Here is a 13,783-nt window from a genome sequence, read left to right on the forward strand (position 1 = left end):
TAACCTAACGCTATCATAAAGTGTGATAACTGTGTTCTTAGAAATTATCTACCAACCCGCATAAAATATTTATATTATTGTTGTTGTTTTTATTGTTAGTATTATTATCATTTTGCATCATATGTTAACTATATTTATTTTTTTCAACCCATGTAATACACGGGGTTGTAACCTAGTTCCACGTATGTAAAATAGCCTAAAAAACTCTCGACCAATGAAGTGCCGATGGTGACAGCGTGACACATCTTTTGGCCCGTGAGACTTACGCCGCATGATTCTTCGACACCAAACCCTTTCGATAACAATTTAATGGGTTTTTTGCATATTTCCCCTTAAAAAACTTTGAAATTGCATATATACCCGAGCCAAAAATTAAATTGCATATTTCCCCTCTATTAACTAGTAAAATTGCAAATTTACCCATTTTGATTTAATTTATTAAAATTAAATTATAGAAAGACTATTTTACCCTTCATTTTACTAACTCCTGAGCTTGATCAACTCGACCCGCTTTAAAATGAGCCTTCAATACCAGATTAAACGACTTAACACCTGGCGAAACACCCGTCTTTTTTACGAATGTTTCATAAGTCTGATGAAACTTATCATCGTGAATCTTATTATCCAGCATCACAGAAAGCATCCCACAAAGCGATTTTTCAGTCAACGTGCAGGTTTTTCTCTGAAGCATTTCGTCGAACACCTTGAGTGCGTTGTCCACCATTCCAGCTTGTGAGTTTAACATGACAATTCTGAGCCAAAACCCTTCTGAAGCGAGTTGTGGGGCGGGTGAATCAGTGAAGATTCCACTAAATGATGTATCGGCAGCCACCAAGAAATTTTCCAAACAATATCTTATTGGGTCAGGCGGATACAACAGGGTTTATAAAGCAAAACTTAGCAATTTTAATATTATAGAGATTGGAGGAAACAATAAAGGTGATCTGAGGAAAAGACAAAGCACTATAGCCTTTAAACACATTAATAAAAGAGAAGACGGGTAGGGGCAGAAGGATCCTTTGCAGAACTTCAAACACTTGGTTCAGAGCATTGAGAAGATGATGTATGATTCAAAGAGGATTTAGAGGTGGGTAGTTTTGTCATTATAATAGAGAAGGGGAAATATGCAATTTTTATTTAAGTTTGGGTAAATATGCAATTAAGGGTGTTTTTAAGGGGAAATATGCAATTATTCCTAATTTAATATCTTCTCTTTTGATTTTGAAATAATAATCTCAGATTCTCACACATCTGTCACCACCCAAAACCCATTCATGTCCTTAAACCCTAGTAGAACACACACAAACACCGAACCTCCACTTCAAATCGCCTTTCACCTCTCATGCAATCCCCCATACATATCCCCACCTCAAACCCACCATTCAATTCATACACCCAATGGCAAAAACACAACAAATTCCACTCCTTTATCCCAATTAACCAAAACCCCTCTTTCCAAACACTCTCAAACCCACCAAAATCACTAAAAACTTCATTCCAATTCGACTTCGAAGACGAAAAATTAAGAAAAGAGCTCAAACCAACAGCACCTACGTTGCTTCCGGTTCTTATTCGACAGTCTGATGGCGTTTGTCGATATGTTTGGGATGGTAGTGATTTGAAATTGGTTTCTGTTGATGGGAAGACGGTTTGTTTTGGTGGGTTTGAGGATTTGGGAGATGGGTTTCGAAGGTTGTTTAGGAGGTGTAGTTTGGGTGTGAGGAATTTCTTGTTTCCTAGAGAGATTAGTGAAAATTATTTTGAATATGTGAAGTGGAAGTTTTTGCATAGAGTGTTTAGTTCTGCACTTCAGGTTCTTGCTACACAGGTATGAGAGAGATAGTATTCTTTAAATAAATGTAATATGTTTTGGTAAACAGTTTTATGAAATTGATATCAAAATCTAGGGATGGCCGTTCCAGATACGACTCAAAACCGAACCTGAACCCGACTCGGAAAAAAACAGGTTTTGGGTTGGTTAACGATACCTGTGTTTTTAAATGGGTCGGGTTTGGGCTGACCCACGTATAAACGGGTTGACCCGTTAACCCATTTAAGTATTTAATGTAGGGGTCTTATATACATTTTCAGCATATCATACTGTTCATGTAGGGTTATATACATTATACAGCATATCATACAGCCCGTATGATACGACAAAAATGTTATACGGCCCATATGGTCTGTCAGTGGTGTACCTTCAGACTAACCCAATTCGAGTTGTGTGAATAAAACTATAAAAGTCTCATAATCGATTAATTGCGAGTGTTTTTTAGGCAATGTTCAGGGCTATCGGAATCGGATACGCCCGTTCACTTCCTTCTGCAGCGGCCCTGAACTGGGTGTTAAAAGATGGTCTTGGACGGTTAAGTCGGTGCATCTATACAGCTAGCCTAGCTTCGGCTTTTGATACGAATCTAAAGGTATTTTGCAAGTCAATCAAATGTTTTGTTATGGAAAATGATGTAAAGTTGATGTTATTTTGTTTTGATCGAAGAGAGTTAGGTTCTCGACATCGGTTGTTTTCAGCTTGAGCATTGGAATTGAGTTGATGACTCCTGCTTTTCCGCAATACTTTTTGCTTCTTGCTTCAATAGCCAATGTTGCTAAGCAGATAAGCCTCGCCTGTTACCTTGCAACTGGTGTAAGTTTAATCTTTCTGTTTTTAAACGCATCATTACGAAAACAGTTTTACGTAGAGAATCGCGATAACTGACTTGCACGTAGAAATTGATAAATATAATGGGAGTTAGAAAGAGAGTGAGTTAAGCGGTTACCGTCTTACGTATCACAGTTAAAACTAAAGGTGTTTCTCGCAATTCTATACTTACAATTGGTTATGTATGGAATGGTGTATCATATATGTATGAATTTTTCGTTGCAAATAATGAGTTGGCATCTTGTATATTAAATATTTTAATTCATAATTTGGACTGGCAGACTGCCGTGCATCGAAGTTTTGCAGTAGCTGATAACCTCGGGGAAGTTTCTGCCAAGGCACAGGTTGATTCAGCTTTTTTTTTTATTTTTTTTATTTCTTAGGATTAATATATTTCCTGTTGTAGATTCAAACAGTGTGCTTTGACAACCTTGGTCTTATGCTAGCCGCAGCCTTAAATGTCATGTTAAAAAACAACCAAAGGTTCTTCGTCTTATTCTTGCCAAGTATTTATCTGATTTGTTAAAAAGGTCAAGTTTTGACTTAGCCAATTAGCCTAACTCAACAGATTGCAAGCATTTTTGCCCTTTGTTGTATACCCAATTTTCACAGCCATTGATCTTTACGGGATATATCAGAGTTTGAAACACGTGCATCTGCAAACATTAACTAAGGTTTGACAAAACTTCCATTACTAGAAGTAAACGAGTTTGTGTTCGTTCGGTATGTGTTTACGAATTGTTTGTTTGTGAAACTTACCCAAGGGGAGTTTTTGTTCGTGTTCACTCATTAAGGAAATGAACGTGTTCGTTTGTTAACGAACGTTCATGAACACAAACAAGCGTTCATGAACAAAACTTCAAACACATTTTGAAAGGTATGTATGTAATATACAATACACTAATATTTATTAAATATTTTATTATTAGTGTAATTTTGATGTATTTAAACAAATTATAGAAGTCAAAAACCCTAATGAATTATCGAACACAAACGGACATAAACAAACACGTTACCGAACGTTCACGAAAATTAATGAACGTGCAGTTTGTTTGCAGTCGTAACTAGAAGCTTCTATAACCTGTGTTTAGTACCTCATTTTTACATAGTTTGATGATGTGTAGGATAGGCTAGAGATGATCATAGATACATGGATTCAATTTCGATACGTTCCGTCACCAGCGGAAGTAAGTAAACGGGAAGGCATTAATTTCATCCCGAGCAAAGGTTAGACCCGGCCGTGACCTTTAAAGATTTGCTTTAGAACTTGTAAGCGTTAATTTTTTTTTTTTTAACATTTCAGGTAGACTAAAATGGCCCATAAGGATTGGTGGCTTGAACCCCAAATGCCAGATACCTAACACATCAATGATGGCGATGCAATCTTTATGTAGAGACGACTTTTACTTTGTATGCACGGAGGTCTGCTTTCACGGAATTGAAAGAACCCAAGTACGTATTTATCAACTTCTTTTTTCCTGTTTCTGTGATCTTAATACGGTTACCAAATCGCAGGGTATTCTTCTTTGTTTACGTGAAGAAGGGGCAAGTACTACAGATATCATCATGGGTGTCTTACAGGTTAACCATACCTTTTAGGAGTGTTTGGTCCAGGGGTGTGCATGAACCGACCCATAACTGAAATACCAAAGTCCGAACCCAGCCCAAAACAGACGTTTTTTAAAAAATCGACTTTCAGGTTTGATCTCAGTTTTGCATGTACCGAAAACTGAAAAAACCGACGTTTGCTATTGAATTGATGGATTATAAATTTCATTTTTGAATTGTAAAAAATAATTAATGGTGTAGCCCAAAAATGTTATGCCCAAATGTGTAACAATCGATTAATGATTAATTAACAAAAAAAAAAAAGAAGTTATAGGCCTAAATTCGTTATTTTGGGCCATTTTCTTTGGCCAAAAACCAAAACCGAACCCATTGTGGAAACCAAAAACTGTAAAAACAGAAACAACGGTTCGGTTTGAGCCCTAAACCTACCCATGCACACACCTAGTTTAGAAAACGATTATGTGGTATTCAGTTTCGTTGCAGCTGATGATATGAAACTAATTATTTCTGAAACACAATTTGTTAACCCAAACATTAAAAACGATTATTATTCCTACATCAAAAAGATTTAAATAACCATTTTCAAAAGGCAAATAAATATACAAAGACCACCTTAGAGCGTTTTGGATTATAATATTTTTTTTTGGGTACAGGCATGCTATATTCGCGAGCGGCTACTATGCAAGACCGGTGGTATTTTAGAAGATCAGGAGTGGTTGGAACTAGCAAAAGACTGCAAGCGGTGTGCACGAGAAGATATGGAGTTGCTGAATGAAAAGATGGTTGAATTAGGTTGGGCTTGTAAAAATATATTGTTGAGCACAGATGAACAAACAAGGTTTAGTTTTATAGACGACTAATGTTAACAAGTCCTTACACCACCGGTAGTAAAAGGTGAATGTGAAATGTTTAACAAGTTTGTGTTTTTTTTATATAGCAATGAGCCAATGAAGGACTGATAAATAATGTAAGTAAGATACTTGCTACATACAGTTCTTTAATCAATAAGAAACAGATGATATGATACATACCGTCGTCTCTTCTTTTTATTTGTATCTGTTATAAAAGTTTTTGTTGTTTATGTTATAATTTCGGCCTGTTGAAATTTGTGGCCTGTTTGGTTCGTGAGTGAGTCTGCTGTTTGTTACTTGATAGGTTTCTGAATCTTGTTTTGCTATTTAATTAGCTGTGTTTTGATGACGTGGGTACTCAATCAGCAAAGTCAAAGTCAACGACAATCGTGAAAATAAAATAAAGAGTGCTGAACACAAACCAGAAAAAAGAAGCTGAAAGTCAGAAGTTGGAAGCTCCTGACACACCAACAGCTAGCTGGTGATAGGAAGCTAAGGTTACTGTACAACCTTGGGACTTGAATTGAATAAGTCAAACTGATTAGACAACTCTCTATAAAGCATAAAGGTGTCCTTGAGACACACAAACCTGAAACATATCCAAAGAGGCGAGGCGAGGCTAACCCTGCAAGAAACATCAGGGTGGGTAGGATAAGCTTGCCAAGACTAGAAGGTGCAAAGCTGGCATGAGGTCCCCTTGGGCAGAACAATCAACCTACAAAAGGAGGGTCTTGTTCCAGCCGAAAGTAAGTAAGTTAATCTCTCTCACTCTGAAAACTCTTATCCATTCTCTTTGCTAAGACTCTCAAGATCATTCTACTGATTCTCACGTGGGAGACCATCTCTCGCGTTAAGGCTAACGGTGTTCTTTGATTGCAGATTCCGATCAAGCTAGGAGCTATCTTTTGGAGTTGATCCTGGACCTAGCTTCTCCCTGTCATACTCTGCTTTAACATGTTTCATTTTATACACCTAAATAAATTATCTTCTTTTCATGCTTGACAACATCCATATGGTGGTTTGGTCTTTAAATTGTAGAAGTTACATCATGGAATAGTAGAAATCTTTTTAAAACGTATGGCTGGCTGTTGGAAGAGTTGGTTGAACTGAAGAAGATTCATCAATGGTATAGGTCACTCACTGGTTTTATCATGTAATAGGAGGAAAGTGATTGCAACTCGCCAACTCATAATCAATGGTATGCCAGCCTGCCAATGTAGTAGTAATAGCTGGTAAATTTAAGCACAATTAGAGTGTATGCGATATCTAAACGTCAAAGCATGTCATAGTTAGCTAACTTTAAATTGGATTTCTTTTCATATCAAGCGTGTTCGTGACTTGGCATGGGCATGGGGTCCATATAATTAGTCAAGGACTGGGTTCGAGTCCATACAGGTTGAAATTGAAAAAGTAGACTAAATAGTTTTGACTACAGGCCCATTTCCACTTGACTTAGACGGAGCAAAATCCTTTTCCTAACGGAAGCTACGAAATTCATATAATATTGATTAATGCGACATTAAGATGTCCCACCGTTCGATGTTGATCAAGAACCGAGCTAGAATTCATAGCTAAAGAATTACGAAGATGCGTTTGTATATGGTGGGACATAAACTAAATAATAAAATTACAAGTCGATAACATGCGACCAAACTCAGAGAGATCGAATGCAACAAGGCCGTTTCAATGTTTTGGAAGCCCTATACGAAATACAAAGTGGGGACCATTAAGTTTTACAAAAAAAGAACATGCATCTAAGAATATAAACTAAAATCATTGTAAGTGGTAAGGGTATAGTGATTCATTGGCAACAGACAGTTGGGAATTAAGAATGATAATGGCACCTCTAATTGAGAATAACCACTATGTCGATGTATGCAACATCCACATTAGCTGGTGTTTTTAATTAAAAAGTGTGGCTTTGAAATTGGGCTTTTTTTTTTAAGAGAAAAATGTCCGGATAGTCTCTGTGGTTTCGCCTTTTTTCACCTATAGTCCCCAACTTTCTAAAATTACCTGAATAGTCCCCAAGTTTTCATTTTTTGTTCCCGGATAGTCCTTGGGTCTAATTTCAGTTTGTTTTCTCTGTTAAAATGATGTGAAATGACAAAAATACCCTTACTAAAAAACAAAATAACTTAATCTATTTAATAGATTTATTTTTATGTGGGACCCACTACTTTATAAATAAATAAAAAAAACAACCCCAACCCCTATCCCCCACCCCACCCCTATCCCCCTTCCTTCTGTCTTCCCGACAAACCCACACCCACCGGTTGTTTCGAGCACCCCAAACCCCCACCGCTATAACTTCGGCCGACCACCCAACTCCGGGGAAACAACCCTTTCTAACACCAATAACCTGCCGTTGAAACTGCGTTCCACGGCTAGCGTCAATGAATCCCCTTTCAGATCGATTTGTTGCGACACACTACGAACCGGAAGTACAGGCATAAAGTTCCAATGCGTCATATCCAATATCCAGGCAGTTTTTTTTTCAACTCCGGAATTGATCCAGATTGTGATGGCAAAGAAGAACCATAAATTTTTCCTAAATGTAGCCAAATATCTTTGGCAGTTTTTAAGTTAATGGTGGTAATGAGCACATCTTCACTTAGAGACCCTAATATCCACCCCTGGGTTAGGGCGTCGGACCTCCGCCACCACTGATGTTTTTTGCTTTCAGTCTCGGGCCGTATGCCCTTGATGAAACCAAGCATGTCATGACCTTCTATGAGGCAAAGCATTTATTTTCGCCTGAGAGCCTCACAGAGACAAAATTGGCAACATTTACGGTGTACGGATACGAGTAAGCTGCCACAGCTTCCTCTTGAATAGCACTGGATGATTTTTGAGCTCGAAAATGTGGCTGGTGGAGGATTCTCCGGTGGGTGGTGGTTATGACGGAGGTGAACCGTAGCGGGAGTGAAGACTCGCGAGTGTATGTATGACACAAGGAAACGGGCGAGCTTAGACTCGTGAGTGTATGATGGCCATTGATGCTGATGATGACGGTGGTGATGGTGGTGGCTTGGTGGTGGTGGTGGTGGAGGCACAGAGGAGATGAAATAAAGAAAAGGGAGAAACAGAGAAGAAAAAGGGGAGAGGGTTGGGGGTGGGGCTCACTTTATTTTATTATTATATAATTAATAAAATATACAATTAATAACATATTTTATTAGTAAGGGTATTTTAGTCATTTTCCACCAATCTAACACCAAAAACTAACCCTCATCCGCGGCAGAGACTATCCGGGAACGAAAATTGAAAAGTTGGGGACTATATGGGTAATTTTAGAAAGTTAGGGACTAAAGGTGAAAAAAGTCCAAACCACAGGGACTATCCGAGCATTTAACTCTTTTTTTAAATAGAAAAACTTTTTTTATTTTACAATTAATTTGTTAATTTGGGCCTTAACACATCTATACTATATAATAAAAGAAATCAATAAAGGGACACATGTCATTCATTGAAGCCATCAATTAAAAGATAATTATAAAATTAAATTTAATATACATTTAAACAATTCGTATAGGAGATAATCTAATATTTTAAAATATTTATCAGATATATATATATATATATATATATATATATATATTTATATTATTTGGTATATAAAAATACATTTATTCAACCCGTGTAATACACGGGGTTCTAACCTAGTATATTTCTAAATAAACTATGTAGTAGTATATAGATCTTAAAATATATATATATATATATATATATATATATATTTATTTATTTATATTATTTGTAGTAGTATATAGATCTTAAAATATATATACTATGTAGTAGTATATATTTTTAAAATATATATATTTCTAAATAAACTATGTAGTAGTATATAGATCTTAATATATATATATATATATATATATATATATATATATATATATATATATATATATATATATATAGGGTAGGGCTAGATAGAAAACCCTATATATATAAAAAACCCGAGAAAACCCAAGCTCCCGACATTTTTTTTTTGAAAAAAATAACACATGTAAAATACATGTTTTTAAGACTTTTGGGCCAAAAAAATCAAAAAAGCGCCGAAGGGATATTTTTAAAAAAAAAAAACAAGTTTCAGCAATTTTCAGCGAAATCATGGATTTTTTGCTTAACACGTGTTAGGAGCTGAAATTTGTTTATTTTTTTTAAAAAAATCCCTTCGGCGCTTTTTTGTTTTTTTTGGCCCAAAACACTCTAAAACATGTATATTACATGTGTAATTTTTTTCAAAAAAAAAAAAATGTCGGGAGGTTGGGTAAAAATGGCTTCCCATTTGGGTTTCCAGAGTTTTCTAAGAATTTTAGGGTTTTTTATCTAGCATTATCCTATATATATATATATATATATATTTATATTATTTGGTATATAAAAATACATTTATTCAACCCGTGTAATACACGGGGTTCTAACCTAGTATATTTCTAAATAAACTATGTAGTAGTATATATATCTTAAATAATAATCTAATATAACGTGAGTCTTTTTATTATCAGAAAGAAACCTATTTTGGGACACTTGTCATTCTCTCATTTAATTGATTAAAAATATTAATAATTCTAATAATAATAATATTTAATCTAAATTAATACAAATTTTTATTATTAATCTATATCTATACAAATTTTATATCTATACCATTTAAATATCTTATGGATAACTATTTTAATTTAATCTATTTTTTAAATATGTATTTAAAAAAGCAATATTATTAAGTTTTGATATTAATCAACTTAAGATACTACGTAATATATCTTTTAGCTTAATAATAGATTTAGATTTTAGATAAGATGTATAATATTATTAGTTTTAAATATGTATTTAAAAATACAATATTATTAATCTTTACAACAGTAAATTATTATAATAGTTTTAATAATTTATTTTTTCTTTATTTTAAAATTAACTCTTTAATTCACCGACAAGGAATAATTTTATATAGATACATAAAATAACAAAAGAATGACATGTAGACATGCAACAATCTGCGCCGTAACTCCTTTTTTAATAGCAAATCCAATTCTATCGAAAACAAAACTTTGATTCCTCGACGTTGAAAATTGTTTTGCACGACATTCTGCACTTTGTCTAGGGAATCCGACAACTTCAGGAGCAAGGGAACCAAAAGTATTAAAGGCAAGGGAAATGAACAAATGTTGATCTTCAACACAAGCTTTTTCATTGCTTGGAAACTTTCTTTGATTCTGCCTTCAACACAATCTTGCCAGCCGAAACAGTTTTCCTTTAGCCTAACCCAACAAGGGGGACATCCTGTAACCCTCCTACTAAATATTATTTAGTTTAATATCTTAAGGATAATTATTATTTAGTTTAATATCTTATAATTAATTATAGATAATCTCCTACTAAATATTATTTTATTTAATCTCTTCTACTTAACTATTAGTTTAAATTTAATGTACATTTCTCATTTATAATATTATTTATTTGATTTTCTATATAATATGACAGACGCCTACTTTTTATTTGTAATATATACAAATTTGCTCTTAGTCTTTTCGATGATGTAATTATCTCTAATAAACTTTAAACTTTTACCATAGTATATATAATGCTAGACACAAAATTGAAACACATGCAATAAAGGACGTTTTTAAATATATATTGTTTTATCAATTAGTATATAACATTCATTTATTCAACCCGTGTAATACACGGGGTTATAACCTAGTATGCTATATATAATAACTTATTAAAAGTGGAGGCCCTTATTTTTTGATAGCCTTAGGTCATGTCCGTACCTAAGGTATGAAAAGTGTAACGGTCCGGCCCTGGATTGTAATATATGGTGTATACTTTGATTGATTTTAGAAATAAATAAATACTTAATTAATTAATGCAGACCGTTAAAGAAAGCTAGTGGTTTATGTCCAAAACGATCACTAACCCATAATCTTTTTCTTATTACATTTCGACCATCAATCAAAAACCATAATTAAAAACCCCATCTGTAGCTGTTGATTTTTGTTGATGACAATTTGAATTTTCAAATTTCTCTCATCAACTTCCCTCTTAAAAAAAAACTACATGCATCATAATCCTATGATTATAGCTTCTTTATTACCACAATTTGTATTAACCTTCTGCAAGACATAAAAGAAAAACAAAGTTCCAAGCCATGATAAACCCTCCACCATGTTGATGAACAACGATCATCACCAGCCATCCAAACGAAACGTTTCATCTGCACGTCAACAACAACAACATGCCGGATTCTCAACATGATTCCTCGGACGACAACGAGCAATTATGGGACTCCTATTCTTCTCCTCCATCATCCGACAAAATGAGCTCCACACAATCATCACCGGTTGCAAACTCTCTATGGTCGTATCGAGAACAACATGAAGCGGTTAATGATTGCATGGATTTATATTCCAATTACACCGGTATATTAGCTTCTCTAGTACGTGAAGAAGGCAATGTATATTCATTAGCGGCCATTGAAGATATGTTGTACACCGGATCAGATAGCAAGAACATCCGCGTCTGGAAAAACCGCAAGGAGTTTACCGGGTTTAAATCCAAAAGCGGGTTGGTTAAATCGATTGTCATAGCGGATGATAAGATATTTACAGGTCACCGTGATGGGAAAATTAGGGTTTGGCATGCATCAGTTAAGAACCCTAGCGTGTATAATAAGATTGGAACTCTACCCAGTTTGACTTCCATCGTGGAAAAAGCTATGAAACCCAAGAATTATACGGAGGTGAGGAGGAATCATCGTGCGATTTGGATCAAGCATTTCGATGTCATTTCGAGTCTTGATTTGACGGAAGATCGTTCGCTACTATATTCAGGTTCGTGCATGGGTTAACCAAACAAACAAAATCTCACTCATATGGTAGGGTCTGGTGCGGGTGAGACCAGGGTTACACCTCCGACTAGACCCGGGCTCTACAACTTTTTATTTTATTTATTTTTCTTTTGCCTTTAGGTTCGTGGGATAAGACGATTAAAGTGTGGAAAGTATCAAATTTCAAATGTTTGGAATCGATTCCTGCTCACGATGACGTCGTTAACGCGGTGGTGGCCGGGTTTGACGATTACGTTTTCTCCGGATCAGCGGATGGGGCGGTGAAAGTTTGGCGACGGGAGATACCCGGGAAAAGAACGAAGCACTCATTTGTGCATACGTTATTGAATCAGGAATGTGCGGTGACGTCATTGGTTGTTAATCCCTCCGGGACGGTGGTGTATGCTGGTTTATCAGACGGGCTTTTGCATTTTTGGGAAAGAGATAAGTTGTTATCTGGTGGTAGAGTTTTGAGATGGCATAAGGTGGCGGTTCTGTGCTTAGCAGCAGCAGGGAGTTTGGTGTTCAGCGGTTCAGTGGATACAAATATATGTGTGTGGCGGAGAGACGATGGAGGAGAGCATAAATGTATGTACGTTTTGAGTGGACACAGTGAGCCGGTGAGGTGTTTGGCGGTGGATATGAGTCGTCGTGACGGGATTGGTGAACAATCTTGGACGTTGTATAGTGGTAGTTTAGATAGGTCAGTGAAGATATGGCGGGTGTGTATGCAAACGCCACAAATTGATGAGCAAGACCCACCATCACCGTCGAAGCACAAAAATAGGTCGAGTAAGAGCTGTAATGGCGGATTTCAGAGCTTCACGGATCAAGGCCGATTGAATCAACGGAGAAAGTAGTCGATAAGAAGGAAGTTGTACATTAGGGTTGCAAATTCAATGGGTGCCAACCTTTTCTTTTGTAAATTTTAGAATGAGTAAACTGCAATTTGCCTCTCTAAGGTTTGGTCTGATTCCCTCTTTTCCAGTTTTTGCCCTCTGACTCCCCAACGTGGTTATTTCATTACCTAATGCCCCAACACTATTAGTAACAGTTGTAATCCCATGTGAAAAGATAATTTTACCCCTTTACTATTGCCATATGCGACCCAGTGGTTTGTAGACTATCACAATACGCAACTCCCTCCAAATTACAATTATTTTGACTTTTATAAGTCAACGAATTATAAACCCACTTTGACTTTTATAATTCCAACTGCATGATGGATCAATTCCACCTGCTGCACTACACTAACCTGCACCATGATGAACCTGATCATAACTTACAAATGAATCCGGTGATGGTCTCATAATTTACAAATGATCCACATATCTTCAAGATGAACAGAACAATGTACATCTCAACATCATGATCATCACAATTTACATCTCAACATCAGGATCATCCACAATGTACATCAACACAGAAGATAACAATTTACACACCATCAATAACAAACTTGTATATGTATAAACTTACTGTATATGTACATCACCATGAACAACAAACCTGATCATGAACCACACAGAACATAACAATTCACACTGAACATAATAATTCACACATTGAACCACATCGTGATCATCACCATCAATACATATGTCACACGTTGATTTTCCGGTGGGCCTGGACTTGGGGTTTATGCGTGACGATTGATATAAATATTCACATTTAACACAACAGAAGTCTTGGGAGTATAAAATAATTATTATAAAGTACAAATGTTCGAAAGTTCAAAATAATATACAGACCGAACGTGTACTAAAAGATCTACAGGAGGATCGAAATTTACAAAATGATTACATAAAGACTACTAGACTTTTTGCATGGAGTCGCAAATTCCAATAAGCAATTATCGAGCAGCTCCAG

General features: G+C 35.7%; 2 protein-coding genes across 7 annotated transcripts; both read left to right on the top strand.

Annotated features, from left to right (window-relative positions):
- The first annotated feature begins 1,225 nt into the window (after positions 1-1,225).
- Positions 1,226-6,157, top strand: LOC110895606 (protein root UVB sensitive 4). 6 transcript variants are annotated; one of them, XR_004875051.1, is made up of 12 exons: positions 1,227-1,828; positions 2,277-2,423; positions 2,498-2,644; positions 2,941-3,003; positions 3,066-3,142; positions 3,228-3,333; positions 3,784-3,886; positions 3,963-4,111; positions 4,175-4,240; positions 4,882-5,195; positions 5,415-5,829; positions 5,959-6,157. XR_004875051.1 is itself a non-coding variant. In XM_022142924.2 (10 exons), exons 1-10 carry the CDS (start codon positions 1,343-1,345, stop codon positions 5,086-5,088), a joined length of 1,551 nt encoding a protein of 516 aa, XP_021998616.1. In that variant the 5' UTR covers positions 1,227-1,342; the 3' UTR covers positions 5,089-5,277. The 6 variants fall into 6 exon arrangements, 2 of the variants coding, with proteins under 2 accessions (XP_035836922.1, XP_021998616.1); XR_004875052.1 differs by having other exon boundaries at positions 5,415-5,825; XR_004875053.1 differs by lacking the exon at positions 4,175-4,240 and having other exon boundaries at positions 1,226-1,828.
- A 5,050-nt stretch (positions 6,158-11,207) lies between these two features.
- On the top strand, positions 11,208-12,861 carry LOC110895605 (protein JINGUBANG). The gene is made up of 2 exons (XM_022142923.2): positions 11,208-11,918; positions 12,056-12,861. The coding sequence occupies exons 1-2, from the start codon at positions 11,324-11,326 to the stop codon at positions 12,772-12,774; spliced, it is 1,314 nt and encodes a 437-aa protein (XP_021998615.1). The 5' UTR covers positions 11,208-11,323; the 3' UTR covers positions 12,775-12,861.
- The last annotated feature ends 922 nt before the right edge of the window (positions 12,862-13,783 follow it).

This window comes from Helianthus annuus, chromosome 12 (assembly GCF_002127325.2).
Source record: "Helianthus annuus cultivar XRQ/B chromosome 12, HanXRQr2.0-SUNRISE, whole genome shotgun sequence".
Classification (NCBI taxonomy): domain Eukaryota; kingdom Viridiplantae; phylum Streptophyta; class Magnoliopsida; order Asterales; family Asteraceae; genus Helianthus; species Helianthus annuus.

Coding starts and splice junctions, on each gene's coding strand:
- LOC110895606 (XM_022142924.2), top strand. CDS start 1,343: ATGCAATCCCCCATACATATCCCCACCTCAAACCCACCATTCAATTCA. Junction 3,887..3,962: donor TAATTTCATCCCGAGCAAAG/GTTAGACCCGGC, acceptor TTAACATTTCAG/GTAGACTAAAATGGCCCATA. Junction 4,112..4,174: donor ACGGAATTGAAAGAACCCAA/GTACGTATTTAT, acceptor ACCAAATCGCAG/GGTATTCTTCTTTGTTTACG.
- LOC110895605 (XM_022142923.2), top strand. CDS start 11,324: ATGCCGGATTCTCAACATGATTCCTCGGACGACAACGAGCAATTATGG. Junction 11,919..12,055: donor TCGTTCGCTACTATATTCAG/GTTCGTGCATGG, acceptor TTTTGCCTTTAG/GTTCGTGGGATAAGACGATT.